This window comes from Chroicocephalus ridibundus, chromosome 2 (assembly GCF_963924245.1).
Source record: "Chroicocephalus ridibundus chromosome 2, bChrRid1.1, whole genome shotgun sequence".
Lineage (NCBI taxonomy): Eukaryota > Metazoa > Chordata > Aves > Charadriiformes > Laridae > Chroicocephalus > Chroicocephalus ridibundus.
In genome coordinates this window covers 32,660,877-32,681,181 of record NC_086285.1, presented here as the reverse complement: position 1 = coordinate 32,681,181, position 20,305 = coordinate 32,660,877, and the positions used below count along the sequence as shown (strand labels likewise).

General features: G+C 42.3%; 1 protein-coding gene across 3 annotated transcripts in view; it reads left to right on the top strand.

Annotated features, from left to right (window-relative positions):
• CRPPA (CDP-L-ribitol pyrophosphorylase A) overlaps window positions 1-5,215 on the top strand; it is a 118,029-nt gene extending 112,814 nt beyond the window's left edge. For all 3 annotated transcript variants that reach the window (XM_063324945.1, XM_063324944.1, XM_063324943.1), the window contains exon 10: window positions 2,606-5,215. In XM_063324945.1, coding sequence (XP_063181015.1) covers window positions 2,606-2,710 — 105 coding nt within the window. In that variant the 3' untranslated portion in view covers window positions 2,711-5,215. The remainder of the gene's footprint in view (window positions 1-2,605) is intronic.
• The last annotated feature ends 15,090 nt before the right edge of the window (window positions 5,216-20,305 follow it).

The window sequence follows — 20,305 nt, the reverse complement described above, 5'->3', positions numbered from 1 at the left end:
CCTGTGAAAGTTAAATTTCTTTCTCTTGCTTCCTTTTATGTTCAAAAACTTAAATAATTTATTACTGCAAAGGAATGTGTACTGAATCCACTAACCAACAGAGGATGTGGAAAGATTTATTGGAAGAAACATTAAGAGCATTCCTGGCCAGGTGTATTTTTTTTCTTTTTTTGTGACATGGGAAAAAAAATATACACCTCCAGCCAACTTCAGATATGGCTGGAAGCCCGTTTGGAAAACAGTGTCTGCAATTGTGAAGTGCTTCTCGAGACAAAAGTGAACAAAAAACCATGAGGGGCGCAAGGAGATTGGCATTGCTGAAGAGCAATAAACGTGTTGCTAGATCTTGAAAGTGACTGCAGTGTGTGCCGTCTGAGCGGGTGTAGGCACATGACTTCTGCCCTCGTTGTACATTGTATAGCATTTTATACCCATGGAAATTGAGGGTGTGAAACTCCTACCAAATCGGAGTAGTGGATTCTGAGTTCCTTTTTGCACCCTCGGCCCGTCGGAAAAGGTACTGGAGGAGCATGACCTGAGCACATTTCTGCACTCCTTGCTTAACTGAATGGGAGGCGTCGCTCAAACTGAAAGACACAGCTGCGGTGAACGTCTTTACTCTAAGACAATTTTTTAGACCACTAGTGAATAATTTTACTGCATATTAGAATATATAACATGAATTTGTAAGGAGTGTAATCTTTTGGGAGTTTACAAATTGTAACAGCTTACTTAGATGATAGAATCATAGAATGATTAGAGTTGGAAGGGACCTTAAAGATCATCTAGTTCCAAGACCCTGCCATGGGCAGGGACACCTCCCACTAGACCAGGCTGCTCAAAGCCCCATCCAGCCTGGCCTTGAACACTTCCAGGGATGGGGCAGCCACAGCTTCTCTGGGCAACCTGTTCCAGTGTCTCACCACCCTCACAGTAAAGAATTTCTTGCCAATATCTAATCTAAATCTCCCCTCTTTCAGTTTAAAACCGTTACCCCTCGTCCTGTCGCTCCACTCCCTGATAAAGAGTCCCTCTCCACCTTCCCTGTAGGGCCCCCTTTAAGTACTGGAATGCTGCTATCATTTTTCGGATAAAAATCTAGTCACATGCAAATATCATTTTTCCAGGAATGATAAAAGAATCAGGTATAAACTAGCCATTTCTAATTCTATCCCTTTATCTCTCTAGCATTTTTCCTGTCATTTACATAAAGCAAAAAGTTAATAAGAGCATTATAAAATATAATGCTACATATTTTAGAGTGTTCCAGGGATACTTTTCCCCTATCAATTTTTCCTTCAGCCCCAACTTCTTAGTCTCCAGGTCCCCCTCTGTACTAGTTGAACAGGTACATCCCCTCAGCAGCAGTGATTAACATTATGTTTTTGTGTAAATTGTTGAAACCGTTTCCTCTTTCTCCATTAATCCAAGTGTTTGTGGTGAAAAGATACAGAATGGAACTGCTCCATCTGCGTGCCCCAGGAACGGGGGAAGCTGTTACCGGCATCCCATTTTACATGTATGCAGGTCCCATGTTACAGGACCCTAATGACAGGGTGGCCTTGATCTGTCCAATAATCTGTTCCACTGTATACCAGTCCTTATCGTTAAAACACTTTCCTGACTTAGTGTATCCCAGTTTAAGTTCCCTTAAGCCTATTGCTTCCAGTTTTATCCATTGCGGATACGGAAAACAGTTCTTGCTTTCTCTTTGTGGCTCCCCTTCTGTATTTGAAACTCTTCTAAACTCTCCGTAGAGTTTTGTAGACCTTTTTTTTTTCCTCTGTTGCTTCACAGAAATTGTCCCCTCCTATGTCTCTCTCCAGGGATGTGTCTATGCCTGGCTACACCTATTGATATTTTCCCAGTGCGCAAATTAAAATGTTACTGCTAGCAAGAGGCCAACCTTTTATAGTCAATACAATTAAGAAAACTTGGCAATTAGACAAAGGACTCTTTCAAATGTGAGCTAGAGTGCTGAGTTAGAGGCACAGAATCAAAGTCTCATTTTATTACTTCTTCCTGTGTTGGTCTCTATAGTTGCCTATCAAAACCAGACTATGTTTTAAACTTGTTTGATACAAAGATCAGCCTAAACCACTGAAGTCCCAGCGCGTAAATGCCTTTCTGAGCTCAAGTAGTTTGTAGGCTACAGATGGGATTCAGTAGGTGCTTGAAGTTATAGGTCTTTAACTATACTGCTCCATTAAATCCTCAGTTTTGTTCCAATGTTTTCAAACCCAACATTTTGACTACTTTTTAGATTTTAAAAATCAGTTAGGAAGCAAGTGACAGAATCAAGCTTCTGTTTTGGTGGTCTCTGGGATAGGTGGCATTAATTCCAGCAGTTTGAATAGATTCCTTTAAAAAAATAGTTTTGCTTTTTAAATCATCATGGAAACTGGAAAATGGTTATTACTTCGAAATTGTGTTTCCTTAAAGTATATGTTTTAGAAGCTCTTCTTCTAATAAATGCAAATAAATGTGTTTTTTTTTCAACAACCATATGGTAATTTTGCATACTTGAAAATTACTGTTAAATATTTACTTTTTCCACTTTTGTTAACATACTGTTTCCCCTACTCCTTTTTTTTTTTTTTCCCAGGACCAGTTGCTGCTTCAGGAGACAGTAAATTCTGCCGCTGCTCTTATCATGGCATTAATAAAGGACAGAAACCAGGAGCTGATTGGGCAGCTGTTGGTAGCATAAGACCATAAGTCATGCGTAGCTTTTGGAAACGTTTCTTTTTCATCATCCATTCACCAAAGGTCTTGAATCATTTTACCCTTTGATGAAAACTGTGGATTTACGACATTTATTATTAAGATCTTTTAACAACATATTTTTGATACTTAAAATGGAAGTCTGATATTATGTATAAAGTGTAAAATGAAATACAAATCATTCTGAGATACACTGGGTACGTACTGTGAGGAATGATACTGAGACGTTTTTGTGAGGTACTGATCATTTAAGAAGGTGCAGAGAGGACACCAAAGCATTCAGTCTTCATGCCAAATTGTCTTTGACCATGCATGTGTACTGTGATCTAGGACTGCATGAATGAAATTTGATTTAAGGTAAAATAATTCTAAAGCACAGGTCTTGTTCTTTATATGAAATTATTTAAAAATTGCTGCTATTCCTATTAGTGAATGTAGAGTTCATTATTCAGTGTAGCCTTCCTGACATCAACAGAAATGCACATCGCAAGAAGTATTTGAAGGGTCACATCCCGTCCTCCATGTAATGAAGGTAACCTTGAAATAAAAAAGATGTGCATGGGGGCAATGAGGTGCTAAACCCCAGTTTTCCAGATGCGATACGCTCTGGCTGTAGCACTCCTTGGTGCTTCCCTTCTTCCAGTACCCATGTGCTGTCATTTCAAAGTAGCTCCAGTAGCTCCTCTGAGTCTCCTCTGAGTACTGTATTACACATACTCTTTGTATTTGCATGTGTGTGTACGTATATGCATGTGTGTGCGTATGTATGCTTAAAGGAAGAGTTCAGACTGAAAAAAATGTTTCACAACCCAGTCTGTTGGGTTGGAAGATTCTGCTAGCTCATCTACAAGAATACGGTTTTCATCTCTTGCTGGCTAGCAGATGTATGGGTTAAATAGTAGTGGAGAGCATTACGAGTTCAAACATACGCTACGTTGATATTTGAGTGTGGAAAATTGGGACAGGAAGCTAAAATGATGAATGGTTATGTGGAGTATCTCCAACCACTAAGAGCAATACGACAAGAGGACAGTCTCTGAAAACACCTGTCCCTCCCTTTGCATCAGACTCAGGAATTCCAGCTTTCCTGCAACTTGTGAAGGGGCTAGGTTAATGTCTTGTGTACCTGCCATGATTGGAACAGGGTCTTCAGGAAATATCCCCACCAGAAGTGTCCAGTGAGCCTACTCACTCTGTCATGAGCAAGAGCACTCAGAAGTTTCAGCAAGTTTCCCTCTGAAACCAGTATTCCTCCCCTTACTCCCACCGTGTCCCACTCCCTCTGGTGCTCAGACAAAGCTTAGGATAGCATGATCCGTGCTTGGTCCCCTTCCCCTTCTTCTTTCCCTTCACTATCTATATCTCTGTTTTAAACCCCTTTTAGAAGCTGATGTTGATCCCAAACTTCCTTCATTACACGATAAAATAAAGAGTTGTTTGTTAGCTGACTGTTCTGTATCCAAACCATACATTTTTTTCGGCACAGAAGTCATCCTAAGACAACTAACAAGCTTCTTGTGCATCGTCTGCTTTCTTCTTTGCTTCTCTCTCCTCTCTACTTTGATTAGTAATTTGTCCTTTTCTGGCATTGTACAACAGAAGCATTCATATTAGCTCTGTGTATGGCTATACAATAAGCATATTTTATTCATATATATATTCATGCCTCTTCATATGGAGAGTACACAAATAAATGAGGAACTAAAGAATTTATTATTGGTATTCATAATTTAACAGGACAGCTTTCACAAATAAGTTTTCTGAATTTGCTTTTACATTAATGAATTTGATGAAGGAATTTGTCTCACAGGCTTTTAAAAGACATGATGAAAGATGTCTCTTTGACTGTATTTTGTGATTCTTCTTCTCTTGAAGACTAAAGTACAATCCGTGATGTGTTTTCCCTGCATAATAATAAGGAAGTGACTTTAGAAAATCCTTTATGTTTTCGATCCACGCTAATTTATACATTGTGATACTGCCTTAGCATTGGATTGTGTGTAACTTGTTATTTGCTTAAACAACCCTTTACTTTGTAGGGTTGTTTTACTTAACCTCATTCTCTTAAAAGGATTTAAATCCAATTAAAAATGTTACTGCAATTAACTGCTGTAATGAAAAAATATATTGTGGTTATTTATGAACTTATTTTGAAACGAGAACAGACAGTGCACAAAAAAAGTAAGTTTCATCAAGGTCATCAAACATACTTAGTACTAATCTCAAATGGAAGATAATAAGCTTTATTAATATACTGCTAATCATTGCATTATGGATTTTTTTTTATCTTCAACAGTCCTTTTAAATAATCTACAGACACTGAAAAATTTATTTTGCTGGAAGCAAATATAGCAACAACAGAACTACTAAAACAGATCACGAAATACTAGAACTGCAGTGAAAAAAAAAAAAGAAACTGGACTGTGATTAATGCTATTGTGTATCCAAACCAAATTTAAATGGTCTTTTGGATGATTGTTAATACTTACAATGGGAATAAAGATATAAAATGAAATTAAGAAACTGGTTGATTGTTTTTTTCTCTGTGCATAGCTTCTCACAAATAGCTATATACATGAGAAACTTGGCAGCCTTTTGTACGCATATGCTGTTTTGAATTTAACTAGTGAATCAGTCACCACCCATATTGCTTTGAACATTTGGACAGAGATAACACAGAGTAAATAAAAGCTCAGACTCTGCCAGCCTTGCTTACCTTACTCCTCAAACACTCTAATTAGTATTCCTTGGGTAGTGTTCATCAGAAAAGAGAATACAGAATATGGCTTTTCTTAACTGCAAAGTTGAGTGAATTAGATTTGTATTGAAACCAACCCAATTCATGCAAAATCTGAAAATTAAATTACTTCATTTGTCTTAGATCGGTTGGCAGAAGAATTTCTAGTTACAATCTTTTTTTTCTTTAGCTTTCCGGGCTACCTAGCCAGAAAAAGATGGTCTGATGGTCCTCTAAAAAAGGCTGAAAGAATGAAAAGGATAGAAGACGGTGAAATTAAAAACAAAAGCAAAAAAGCCCAAAACCAAACCAAAAAGCAAATAGAAGCAAAATGAGATGTGACCCTATTGTAATCAGTGGCATGACTGTAATTGACTTCAAAATATCACAATGAAGCTTTTAGCTCATCTTGATAACTGATAATAGGCTGCAGAACAAAAAGTGTCTGCGTGCCTTGAAGCTTTTGGTGCATTCAGATTTGCACTTGTGTGACACCAGAGACACCTCCACAGTGCTCGTCTAGGCGCCATCCAAACAGAAGCTTCACAGGACACGTAAGGTTCCTGATTACTGCGTAGCACTTTTCCTGTCTGTAGGTCACTCCACTGGAGAAGGGTCATAGTTTGTTCTCCCTGTCTCAGACACTTCCCGCTGGCCGCTGCTTTTTGTTCTGGTTTTATTTCTGAAGAAAAGCACGTTTACTTACAGATAGGCAAAAGCTTTTGTATCTCTTATCTCGTTCCTCTTCGTTTGTAATTTTGATCTGAAAAATGCTGGTTCATCTTATCAAGCATCCACCGAGATGTGCAGACAATGTATGCTTCCCTTTGTTCCTGTTGAGGAAGGTTTCGGGGATCAGGCATAGGCTCATGTTAACAGTGTTTCTGCGGCAGCCAGAATCCTGGGCAAGAGCTACCTTTGACCTGGCCCAGTGTGACTGCTCTGATGACTGGGGCATATAAATGGCTGATAGTTGTAAAAACTGTGTTACGGCATGAATTGAGCCCTTCAGAGCATTAGTAGTGCCTTGACCTTACGTTAAGATTTCTGATTATTCTCTCCGGTCCATCTGATAGATGCTCTAGTCTTATTCCTGTCTGACTGGAAAAAAAAAAGCAGTTATTAGATTGATTAATTCAGATGCATAGTTCAGTAGATGGTAGATTTTTCTCTTTGTGTAGGTAGTGAAAGAATGGTATTCAGAGGAATTTCCTCTTGTTTGTTTCAAAGATCGCTTACTGAAACCACAACTAATTCTCACTGAAACGGGGAGTGCTGCTGAGACTTGTAAAAAGAATAATATCTTTAAGGGCTCCCATTTGGAAAATCTGTCATGAAATACTAAGGTATAAATATGTATCTTATCTAGATCTTACAGAAATATATAATTATGATATAAAAAGCTCAACGATAACTACATTATTTAAAGCCAATCTTGAAAAGCTGAATTCTGAGAAACTGAGAAGCTGCTTTCATTGCTCCTGCCCAACGCAATCAGTCCAATCTTTTGCACCTGGTTTCGAATAATTTGTAATGTCACCCCGTTTGATGACTGAACGCCCTGCTCTGGGTGCCTCCAGTAGATACCAAGGCAAAGCACCAAAATGAGTTCAAAGCTGTGTGCCCCCAATGCCTTCCCTTTCAGCTTCAGCCTGGTAAGCGTTTGTGATGTCTGTCTCCAACGGCCCATTCCTCGGCCCGGTTGTTTACCACAGTTCACTTTCTCTTCTGCTTCTGGCAAGCACCGAGGGAAAGAAGCAGTCGCCGACACTGCATTTTTCCCAGTGTAAGTCGATTTTGATTGGCAGGGCTGTAACGCACTTGTCAAATATGCATTTTCCTTGGTTATTTCTTCCAGGAATACTCAATTCGTCCTGAGATGTGAAACACCCAATTTCAGTGCCTGTGCTGAGGAAACAGTCTCAACTGTGAAAATATGTTTATGATAGAATATACTCGGCGTGCATACACCAACCTGGGGAGCAAAGTGGCATTTCTTAATATATTTATTCCCAGGTTAATTGCAGTCTGCCTTTCAATTTTTGGATTGAAACGGATCTTGTCCTTCATCCTGCACGTACTCCTGTCTCAGAAAATGAAATCATAATTCAGTTAAAATGCCACGACGCTGAATTATAATACAGTTGCAAAGATAAATGAGGGAGTAAGAGACTTGGACAAGCAAAAAAGTGATGTGAATTTAAATAAGATGGAGGAGCGAGGAGGCAAGAGAGAATATACCAGAGCTCCTCCAGATGGCAAAATCTGCAGGGGGACCCCTGGAATGGCACGATAGGCTGTGGGCTGCGGGCAGGAAAGCCTTCCAGGCTCAGTAGCGCCTGAGATGGCAGCTCGATAAGGCGTTGCCCTATTCAGCAGCCTTTTTAGATAATCGCCTCCCTTGGACAGTTATTTGTTGCTACTTCTGCATCTCTTTCTTTTTTATTACCCTGCCTCCTTGCCTTTGTTTCCTTGCCTCAGACTGGCCCTGTCACTTCAAATTTCATGTTTCCTTTCCATTTCAGCCATTCTTGTCTTCTCCCGCGCTCTTCTCCCATCCTTTCCCCTACTTCTGTTAGTTGTTCTTTCTCTCCCTATTTGTCACTCTCTTTCCATTCCTCCCAGCCCACCATCGTTGAAGGAGATGATTCTCCCCCCCTAACTCCCCTCCCTCCCCCTGCAAGCCAGGCCGTGGTCTGGCATCAGAAACCCTTCCTCGCTCCTGGATCAAGAACTGAGGCGTTTGGGCTTTGGCACCTCGGCGCTGCTCACAGCTGGGACCAAGAACAGATGTCACTTCCGCTGCCAGCTGCAGGCAGATGAGCAGCAGCTGCCCGAAGGGACAGACCTCCTGCATGGCAGCTGCTGGGCTGACACTTATTAGCTGGAGTCAGGCTGCAAGCAGAGCCATCCCGCTGAAGGGAAAATAATCCGCTCCAAGGTCAGGTCCCCCCACTTCAGTAGCCGAACTTGGGTTTGTAAAGTCAGCACCTAGTCAAGGAGCCAGATTTGCAAATCTATCAGAGCCTCGGCAACAACAAAAAGCGAAAGGAAAGAAAAGAAGCCAAATCCAGGTACGGCTTGCAGGCCTGGCGACTGGAAAAAGTGTGTTTTCACTTACTAACCAGTGGCTTTGCCAGCAGTTGCTCAGAGACAAAAAACGAGGAACCCCACGATGCTGTGTTAAGCAGTTCCTTTCCACAGCAGAGACACAGCCTGATTGAAACCCCATTGAAGTCAATGGGACTGAAAGTTCCTTGCAGTGCACTCAAGAATGCGTGGCATCTCCCTCCAGCCATCTCCAGCTAACTCATGCATAACCATGCTGGTTATGCCGGGGTTTTTTATTATTATTATTATTATTATTATTATTATTATTATTATTATTATTATTAATTTTTATTGTGCTGCAGTTTTAAGTGTGTATTTATGCTGTGCTCAACTCCCTTGCCATTTGGTGGGGGAACATTATGGTCTTGATGAATGCCAACTATTTTTCTGGAGTTTAGTTGTGACTCCAGCTTAAGCATCCACAGGCATATGGTACGTGGGGTGATGGGGGCACTTCTAAAGGGCAGTTCAGTGTTTAAAATCTCTGTTTGAAGACTCATTCTGAATCCAGTGACAGCAGAGTAAGCCTAAAGGGATGATTTTGTGCTTGGTTTAAGCTCGTCTGCAGGGCTAGAAAAAGTCTTGGCCTCTTCTGGTTTTGTCCCTCTGTCCTGTACGCTAGCAAGGAGCTGCTGTGTAGCAGATCACTTGAGAAAGCTGAAAAACTAACTGTTACTTGGCTGGAAAATAACCCAGTGAGAAGTGATTAGCTTTCACCAGAGTCACCAGGTGGGACAGCTTTGGGGGAGGAGGTATGTCACGATTCCTGTTGCAAAGGGATGTGCCGGGGGCACGTAGGGCTGCAGCAACAGAGGCACAGATCAGCCTAAACTGCTGCTCAGCTGCACCCTTGGGGCACTCTTTTTTTAACTTTGCAGTCTGGGGTCCTGCCTATGTCGAGGGCGAGGTGAATATTTGTTATTCTAACACTGTTATGCCCCTTCTGCAGACGAGGGCATACGGGGAGGTGAAGCACGGGAGGGTCAGACGCAGTATGTGGCTCCGCTGGCTGTCATGTGCAGGCTTTGTAGGCAGTGAAGTCAGCCCCGGTTGTGTGTTGTGACATGCAAGCCTCTCTGAAAATGATACATCTGAAAATGCTCAGAGGTGAACTGCATTCCAGACCGGTAGGTCAGGATAAGGAAAGGAAGGAAGGAAACGAGGTGTCTCTCACCCCTTCTGGGAGTGGCTGCTAGCACAGATCAAAGTACTCTTATGATGGATATTTCAAGAAAAGCTGCAAAATGCCTTGAGTGCACAGCACAAAAGGTGTATTACTTCGCCTTGGTTTGGTTTTTTTTGGTTTTTTTCTTCTTCTTTAAAGCAATTGGCTTCACTGACTTCGGTATTTAATCCTGCTTTCCATCGTGCACCTTTGTGTAGGCAGCTCCACAGAAATCGAAGGTGCAGGATTTGTCCAAAGCTCTGCAACAGCAGAGCACAGTTGCAGTGTAAGAACAGGCATTACAGTGGCAGCAATGCACCCTCTGGTGGTGTCCATCAAAGTTTTATGAAAAATCTTCCCCAAGTTAACTAAAGATGAGCACTGCCCATGGCAGAGGAAGAGCCTGTATTTTACTCTCCATCTTCACTGCTTCCCAGCAGTGACAACCTGAGTTACTGAGACGGGCTGAAAAAATACGAAGCGTGGTGGGCTCTACAGCCATCGGCCCCGCATCAGCCCTTCCTTACGACTACAAAGTGAAATAACGAAGATGCGACTAGCTTAAAGAGGAGGCTGGAAAACACGCTGAGCATGTGGGTTAATGGAAAAAATGGGGACTCATGCTAATCAGGTTGCGTGGGTGGAGGATGGCAAAGCATTTGTTATCGGCTGGGACTGCTCCTGCCAGCACGTACCTGCCTCGGGCTGGATTCTTGGTAGCGGTTTTTGCAGCGGTTTTTCATTCCTCTGAAAACACACCCTGAGTAAGATCTGTTTCAGATTTCCAGAAAGCCCTAAAATACAGGCCAAATGGGCAAGTTCTGGGCAATTCTGTGTTCAAATTATGAATCTTCAACTGTTTTTTTGAATGAGAAATTATACTTTGATGAAAATCTCAACTTTCTTTTTTATTATTAATTTTTTTGAATCTTAAGCCCAATTTGATGAAAGCTTTATAAGCATCAGAAGAGTTTTAGAAAATAGCTGCACTGCACTATGCGGGCTGTGGTCAGTGACTCTGGTAAGCATTCATGAATGACTGGGGATTTTCAAAGTGGCATTAAGTGGGAAACAGGTAAATGTCATCTTATCCTATATTGGCAGCCTTATATGCAAATCTAAAAAAAAAACACCAAAAAAGTGATTTTGAGTGTGAAGTAAAAAGGGAAATAAAATTTCAGTAAGAAGCGACATCTGTTAGATTCAGTGAGGACGACAGAATGATTTCTACTCCATGATTATCATAAAGAAATATCCTCTAGAATGAATCTGATAATTTATGTTCCTTAGGTTTGTATTTTACCCCAAGAAAACAAGAATTAGATTAGAGGGATCCTTAGAGGATCTTTCGTGACTAAAATGCCGTATGTTACCTACTAATTGTGTGGAAGAAATCAAACTTGTCAAAAATTTTGTTGCAAGTAATAATGCCTTGCAAGTAAAACACAGCGCTGTTCAGTAGCTCTTTCATGCCCTCTGCAGTTAAAATGCTGTTTGTGCCTGTGCAGTCAAATTGTGTTTTTTCCTGGTTATGGAATGTCGTACCTAGGGTTAATGAAAACCTGTAGAGCAGTAAATACTGTCAGAAATTTTTTTTGTTGCCTGTAGGCTAGGTTGTGGCTTTTATTAATCACTCACATCTAGCAAGCATTGTGGTAAAGCAGATGATCGTGTGCTTTCACAGTGGTACAGCAGGAGTCGAGAGCCCAGGAGTAGAGAGGGGTGCACTCCTGGACGAGATCTTTGCTGGTGCAGACTAGGTTTCTCTACACACATGCACCCATCTCTACGCAAGTTTGGATTTTTGTGCATATTTGCTGTCAGGTAGAAGTTATGTACAAGTAGATGATCATATGAACTACTGAAAAAAAAGTCAGTTTCATAATTACATGTAACTTTTTTTTGCATCACTTTCAGATTGCGCATCACATTTAAGCACAGAAACACATGAAACGATTAATCCTACTCAAAACAGTTATAAAAAAGAGGTGAGAAAAAGTGACTGATTTCAATTGATTGTACCTCCATTACATTAAACTAATTTCAAATAGACGTCTAACTTTTGGACATATAAAATTGTGTACAGTGAATCATACTGCTTCTGTTTACACTTGAAGACAAATGTGCAAGAGTGCATAAAAAAATTTAATTGGATGAGAGTAGAAATGGTCACCCAGACAAAAATAAGGACTGTGACTTCCTTTCTTATAGGTCCTACTCCAGCAAAGCATTTTAGCGTATATGCAACAAAGCATGTAATATTCATTATCCATGGAGATGCCTCACGTGCATGAAAATAAAAGTTAGTTAGAAGGTAGTCTGAGGAATATGTTCTTCCTTACTTCTACACTGCCAGAGGAGGACAGTCCTGAAGTACTGAAGAAAAAGATCAATCCTGAAGTGCCAATGAAAAGGACTTTTGGGGAGGAAAGAATGTATGATCAAATTAAGCCAAAGAATTACTAACAACACTAACAGCAGGAGCAATAATAATAAAAATAATTAGAGGAGGCAAAAAAGTCAGCAATGCTGAGAGGATGATCTGCTGTTTAAAACATCAAAGATACGTTGTTTTTCCTACCAACGACATTTTTGAAGAGTGACTGCTCATTACTGATTCTGGCATGGACTTCCAGCATGGACTAGAACGGGTCATTTCTCGCCTGTTCCCTCAGGTTCTCTACATATATATGTGCAATTGGAACAATAACATCTCCTGTAAGCTCTCGGGGCAACGGCTGTCGCTGTCATGTATGTTCATGTAGGTACAACACTTGGACTCAGACGCCGCTCTAGTTAAAGTATTTTCTGAAGAAACTAATATATCACTATAAATGCTTTGCTTTGGGTTTCTGATCTTGACTGAGACATTAATGTGCCAGCCACTTGTGAAACAGTGCCTCCTCTCCAAGGAACTTCATAGCCCAAATAAACAACACAAGGACACAAGCGCTGGAAAGAGACTGGAGAAAGCCAAGAAAGCAGTGTCTGCTTGAGGACAGACTAATTCCCAGGATGGTGAGGCCAATCGCAGTATCTCTCCCGTTGTATCATGCTGCTGTTTTCTTCCTATAAAAGAGGAAAGAGCATATGGTGCACGTGGTCCCAGCTTTAAAGTGCGGACATGAGAAGGAGGAGAGCTGGGTGCTAGTCCTGCTCAGGGGAAGACGGGCACTGGCAGCTCAGTAAACATCTCTATGCTTTAGCATCTCCCCCTCTGCAACGTGAATAATGGCTACTTCACAGCAGTCTGTGTACAGTGATTGCATTCATATTTATGATGTCCTTTGTAAATTGAAAACCATAAAAGCTTAAAAGTGCTGTCTTGTAAAATTTATTACTGCTGAGATGATACTTTAGTGGTGGAAACACCTCTGTGTATCAGGGAACCCTTGATTAACCAGTTGAACCGTGGAAATCTCTCTTTGCCTGCATTCATTTTTCAGTGGCTCTAGAGATAATAGGTGGTATTACTCATGTACCTGAAATACAGGCAAGGACCTTGGACCACAGAATTTATCAGTGTATTAAAATTATCCAGCCATGTTTCTCATTTGACTCATTTGATTTTGTGCAATAGATTTACGAATGCTCATCCCTGTTTATGTTCTGCATCAGCAACGTGAATTGAGCTGAAATCCCTCTTGGGCGGGCCTGGGAGTGTCACTCAGACCGATTACTCTGCTATTAAGAACTGTGGCGTTTTTTCGAAAGCATTTAGTAGAGGAAATTGTGCTTCCAACCTCTGTGTGCAGTGCCAGGGAGGCAAGGCCTGTCAGGGTGTGTGTCACTGCCCCAGGCCCGGAGCGCGCTCCCCACAGCAGCCTGGGGCCTGCTGGAGGCCGGCGTGCTCCCTCCTGCCTGAGGAGAGGGCCGGGGGACAGGCCGGGGACAGGCAGCCTGGCAGCCGTTTCCAGGCCGAGCCTCCTTCTTCATCCCCACACGGGGTATGCTGCAGGGGCATTATCAACGTCTTGTCAACAACCTGGACGAGGGGATCGAGTGCGCCCTCAGTAAGTTTGCCGACCACACCGTGTTGCCGGGGGAACGTAGACCTGCTGGAGGGTAAAGATTCTACAGAGGAATCTGGACAGGCTGGATCGATGGGCCGAGGCCAATGGTATGAGGTTCCACAAGGCCAAGCGCTGGGTCCTGCACTTGGGTCACAACAACCCCACGCAGCGCTACAGGCTTGGGGCAGAGTGGCTGGAGAGCTGCCTGGCAGAAAAGGACCTGGGGGTGAGGGCTGACAGCCAGCCAAATATGAGCCAGCAGCGTGCCCAGGTGGCCAAGGCGGCCAACAGCATCCTGGCCTGTATCAGAAATAGCGTGGCCAGCAGGAGCAGGGAAGTGATCATCCTCCTGTACTGACACTGGTGAGGCCCCATCTCGAATACTATGTCCTGTTTTGGGCCCCTCACTGCAAGAAAGACATTGAGGTGCTGGAGCGTGTCCAGAGAAGGACAACGAAGCTGGTGAAAGATCTGGAGCATGAGCCTTATGAGGAGCAGCTGAGGGAACTGGGGTTGTTCAGCCTGGAGAAAAGGAGGCTGAGGGGAGACCTTATCGCTCTTCTGAAAGGAGGTTGCAGCAAGGCGGGGGTCGGTCTTTTCTCCCAAGTAACAAGTGATAGGACAAGAGGAAATGGCCTCAGGTTGCACCAGGAGAGGCTTAGATTGGATATTAGGAAAAATTTCTTCACTGAAAGGGTTATCAAGCATTGGAACAGGCTGCCCAGGGAAGTGGCTGAGTCACTGCTCCTGGAGGTATTTGAAAGACAGGTAGATGTGGTGCTTAGGGACATGGTTTAGTGGTGTTTCTGGCAGTGTTACGTTAATGGTTGGACTTGATCTTAAAGGTCCCTTCCAACCTAGATTATCCTACAATTCTATGATTATACCCACAGCCTGACCCTCACCCCAGCTCGGCCCGTCCCCGGGGCAGTGCAGCGGCCCTCAGCAGGGAATAGTCCCCACATCCTGCTTCACTGCCGCCTGCTCTCTGCCCAGGGGGAGAGGCCGACATTTGGTAGGATGAGGAGGAAAAAACCCTTGGGAATCTTCCACCTGAATGAATTTTTAGGAAGAAAACAGCGTCTACAAAGTCGAAAAGATCCATGGAACCAAACCATAATATTTCAGGTTTTTTTAGCTGACTTAAAACACATATAGGCTTAAATCGATCCACCAAAGCCACTGCCTTGCATTTCTTTATTACTGTGCAGACCTCAGAGGAGAGCAGCTCAGGTCCTCATCCCCATTCCCATGGGGGTCCCCAGCCAGGTACCTGGAGGATGCCATCTTCCACAGGGCGGAGCGGACTTCCCTCGGAAGCAAGCTGTGAGCGGAAGGCTTGAAGGCACACAACTCTGGACTCTTTGTGAAAGACATTCAGCTGGGAAGGCGACTCCATAAGAAAGATGTGGCAGATATTCCTCCCATAAGGCAATATGCTGTCATATGGAAATGCATTTTAATACTGGTTTAAGACAAAGCGTTTGAAACCGGCTGCATTTAGATGCTGAACTATGTTTTACTTTGATTAAAAATACTTAAACAGACTTTTTTTAAATTTCCTTTTTCTCTCACTAGTCATACCAAGAAAAAAAAAAAAGCATATGGCTTCGCTTTTGGCTTTGATTTAAGTTAAAGATATTCAAGTGTCAGAATTCACGGCGGGACAAAAAAAACCCCAAACCCTTGTGTGTCTCTCGGTGTCCCTCCGCTCTCACCGCAGAGCGGTAACAGGGTGACATGATGGAGAGGTGGGCTCGGGGGCAGGAGGAGGGGGCTCTACCCCAAGAACATGCAGAAAATCGGATCCCTGGAAGCACCTGAGATCTGTAAAGAAACGGGGTGAAACTCTACAACGCCGAGCAAGAGGAGAGAAAGTAGGTGATGACGGCATTAAGGTTGTTCCTGTGATAAACATCCAGCGTTATTCCTTAACAGCCTTTTCAGCGGGATACTCCTCTGGTTAACGTGCCGGTGATAACTGCAGGGGACAGGAAGGGAAGAGGCTTGGAAGCAGGGAGAGGCAGAGGGGCGGCGGGCAGCAGAGGGAGTCTAACACCAGGAATGGCCGGGGAGCGCGGCGGCGGCTCGGCAGCAGGTAACCTCGGTCGGTACTGCCGTTCGTAAAGCACACGCTTCCATCTATTGAACTTTTTAGCAACTTAACTCTAGGAGGTATGATATATACGCTGTAAATGATGAAGGTTAGTTAATGGATTTACCTAATGTAAAGTAAAGTAGTTTACGGTATTATGAAGTGAAGGAGGGGGGGGAGAAAAAATGGTCTCCTGACACTGACATTCCAATGTTCAGGATGCAGACTTGCAGCTGTGGAACGTGAGCCTAAAAATCTCTGCTGGTTGATGTAGTCAGTCAATCCTAGGCTTCACAGATAGCTAGACGGAGCTTAAAATGTGGAGAAACAAGGGATTGTGTTGTTCAGCCAATCCCACACTGATTTTTTATTTTTTTTTTAAATGAAACTTATGATAATAAATTGTCTTAAAAATAAAAAGTCATACAATTACGTATTAATGGCTAGCAATAAAGCCAACAAGGGCTGTTGATACATTTTTGTTCAATACTAAAGTACTTATTCTCTGGTTCTCACTTGTCGTTTTTTAAGATAGCAGAAGGTGTGGGCTCTTCCCAAGCGAGTGGAGTGGAGTGTTGTGAATGGCAGTCTAAAGCCAAGGGAGCTGCACCTGGTGCGTAGCTTTGGGAAACAATTACCAGCTCCACAACTGCCAGGACCAAGCAGAGACTGAGGGAGCTGCAATAGTTCGCTGTGATCTCTGCTTGGCAGACACTGAACGTGTGTGCACATGCACAAAGGCACGTTCAGAATTGCACCTGCACACATGTTAATTTATAGGTCCTGTGTTTAAGCCAAGGACAGTCGGTTTTATTCTCAGTTGTCACCAACCTCTTTTTTTTTTTTTTTTCTTTCTTCACTGTTTGTTGTATCCACTTACCTCTTCTTTTAAGCAGTAGTGCTACAGGTACGAATAACAAGCGCCTCACACTGGTTCAGAGAAGATTCGTAGATCTTAACAAGCTGACTGGACTCCTTTGCCGAATGTTAAAGTTGTCTAATGACTTACATGTAATATGTTTGAATATCATTTAGGTAACATCCTTTTAAAGACTGCATCCAGTTTAAGTGTTGCCTGCTAGCAGGGAAAATATTCTGAAAATAGAAAATATTCTGGTTGTATCAGCTTGCCGTATTCTTGATCACTCGTATTAGATTAAATACAAGTGCTGATAAATGAAAAAGACTCCTTTTCTCCGCCCATTTGTGAGAACACACAACGCTCTTCAGACAGGCTTTTTTCAGATTTCACACATTTTACCCAGACAGTCAGCTCTTTCCAATTATTCTGACCTTTTTGAGACATAGAGATTGAAATTTTTCACTAGTTACTGTTAGCATTAGCTTAAACAAGTACATAATAAAACATTTAATTATCAGTGGCTCATATGTAACACTTTTCTTGTGAAGATCCTGAAGTACTTTATAAACATTCATTAAAGGTGACAGCAAGAAATGTGCAATAGCTAGGGAGAGCTTGTTCCTGTTTTGCTGAGAGACATCATATCTTAGTCTCTGTTTACCCACAGCCTTAACAGTGAGATAACACAATTACACCTCTCCTGCAGGACAGAAGCACACATTCTGCTACTGCCTCTGCCCCATCTCTCCTTACAACAGTTTTCTCCTGTGACCATCCTTTCCATAATAGCTGATTGGCTATTTTCTGTGGAAGACTGACAATTCAGCTGGTTTAAGGATTTGCCTAGGTGCCACATTAAAAAAAAATAAAAAATTTACTAAGTTTGGATCCCAGGTACTCCAACTAAAATCGATAGTGTCCACACTAAAGATCAGAAGGTAACTCCAGATTTAACTCGTAAAGCAGTGCACAGTGTACCTATCACTTTGCATATACTATTCATAGAAAGAGAAAACACCTGCTGAAGTTGCGACTTCCAGTATTCTCAGTTATCGACAGTCCAGTGAAGGTCCCCTGAAGTGGGCAGTTTTGACCACCTGGAGTCAAGTAAACAAACTGTTCATGGAGCACCACTAGTCTCCACACTAACACGAGGACAGATTGAAAACAACTGAGGAGTCTCAGCTCTCTGGGTGCAGGGCTGAAAAGGGTTGCATATACAAGAGAAATAAATGGCAGCAAAAAGAAGGCATGCCTAGGCACACCACAGAAACCCGGTGGTCCAGCCATACTATACAAAGAGTTGTCTTGTGAAGGCTTTAAACGATATCCACCAAACAAATCAGCTTCCTGCCTATTGTACTGGGCTTGCTCTTACAAGCACTACCTTCTGCAAATCTTATTAGCTCACGCGCAACACAGGTCTGACGCGATTGCGTTAATTTGATTCTTCTATTAGCCTGGCTTCTGTTACTTGTGATCTCTCTGCAACATGTTCCTTTGCATGGTATAGAAGAAAAGGAGCAGAAACCAACAAACAGCTGGTTGCACAACCCTGAAAAGCCTGGATAGAGTCCTCATGGGGAGGTAACTTAGAAGGACATTGATGTGGTAAATAACTGTGGTTTTTCTCCTCAGGAACAGAGGGTCAATCCATTCCTTGTAAATCTACAAAATTGTTTGAGAGAAGTATTGATTCCTGCATCAGTTTCTCCTCTTTGGAACAGTCCAAACCCCTTAAATTTTGGCCACTTTCTCAGGTCCAAAAGGATAACAAGAGCAGAAGTTTTGACAAACAGTCCAAGATATTTTATCAATCAGATTTACTCCTAAGGGACAGAGACCAAGAAACTTCATAGCTCAGTAGTGGGTAGTGAAAACATTGTGCTCTTGTCTTTTGAAGTGGAACAGGAATGAAGTCTCACATACAGTAGTCTCCAAGCAGGTTACTATAGGAAGAATGAAAGTCCTAAGATAAAAACTTATGGATTGTTTTGGCTGACTTATCACGCTGTAGGGATTTCCATACTTTAGAGAACTGTGCACAGTTCAGGGCTAAAAACTAACAGTAGCTTTAGGGATACATATCAGGGAGGGAGAGAATGGGAGGTGCACTACCAGCGCTTACCACTGCACACACTTCTCAGAACAGAGAAAGCCTTCTGGTCACTCCTGGTCAGGTGCTCTTATTTCCAGATTGTATCTCAGCCTCAGCTGCATGTCCTGCTGGCCAAACTCCCTTATGCTGCACCAGCTGCAAAGCTCCTCTTCATTTCACAGGCAGCTGTTGTCAGCCTCAAATCCATCCTCTCCAGCCCCATACCTTTCATGAGGTTCAGATTTGCTTTTCCCATGCGAGGGCTCTTTCCTACCCCTGATTTCCTTTTTCTGATCTTCTTTGAATTGAAAAATCTCATTGACCCCGGTTTTCACGGGAGACCAGAAACATCCTCTGGAAACTCCCTCTTCTATTTCCTAGAATAATACTGTCCGCACCCTTAAGTTTTTCCCTTCCCTGCCCTACAGTATCAGAGACGAGTCCTTTTTCACCTGGTACAGCTTACTCACCAACTACATGTGGAAGGGACCCTCAATTACAAGGTGCCCTGAGCTTCCGAGCTGCTTTACTGTCAACACAAGTCCATTCTGATCATTAAGTAAACTTACAGGTACATCAACAGGTGCTGTTATAATCGAAGAAATATTTGAATTTAGAGCCAAATCCCGGTAAAAAATACCTGCACAAAGATTGCATACCTTATATATAGTATGCACATGCATATTTATCTATATATAAAATGTATGTTGTGTGGATGCAAATATATGCATATATATATATTTTTGCATTTTAATATCTATATTATAAACCTAGGAGAAACACGTGTAAACAATATGCAGTTTGGGGAATGAGAATAAAACCTATCAATATTTAAGATGTTAACGTTTAAAACCAGACTGCAGGTGAGTAATAAAAGAGGCACCTTCATCAGACATGTTCGCAAATATAATGATAACCTAAGTCTGATTAAGCCAGATGTCGAACATGAAAGAGCAGGCAGGAAGGTTCAGGAGGCTGAGAACAAACATGAAGAGACCAGGATCTGAAAGGCCATGAAGAGCGAACTATGTTGAAAATGCGATAGTTAAACCTGAGTTACGCTGAATAAGCTCCAGTTTCTTATTTGAATGCTTTGTGGGCGGACCAACACAAAATGTTTACTCTCTAGACTTGGCAGGCTGTTATCTTTCACCTAACAACAACTTGCTGAGGCAATTAAAAACTGCATTGACAACACTGAACAGACAAAGTCGGCAAACATTTTTTCCCCAGCAGTAGTTTTTTTTTTTTTCTCTCACCAGTCCATAATGCTGTCATAGTATTTGCAAAATGAGGAGGTGTGTGGTGGGGTACGGCACAGTGCTGTATTACTCAGTCCTTTTCTTAAGGTTTGTGAGATCTAGAAAACCATATGCCAGGCAGACTAGAAGATAGCTGACATGGCTTATTGCATGGCTCTGAAGAGACCTGCCTTTGTACCACCATGTGGGTACAAAAGCCTATTTATTATGCAGGACTCTATGTCCCGCACTGTGTCTT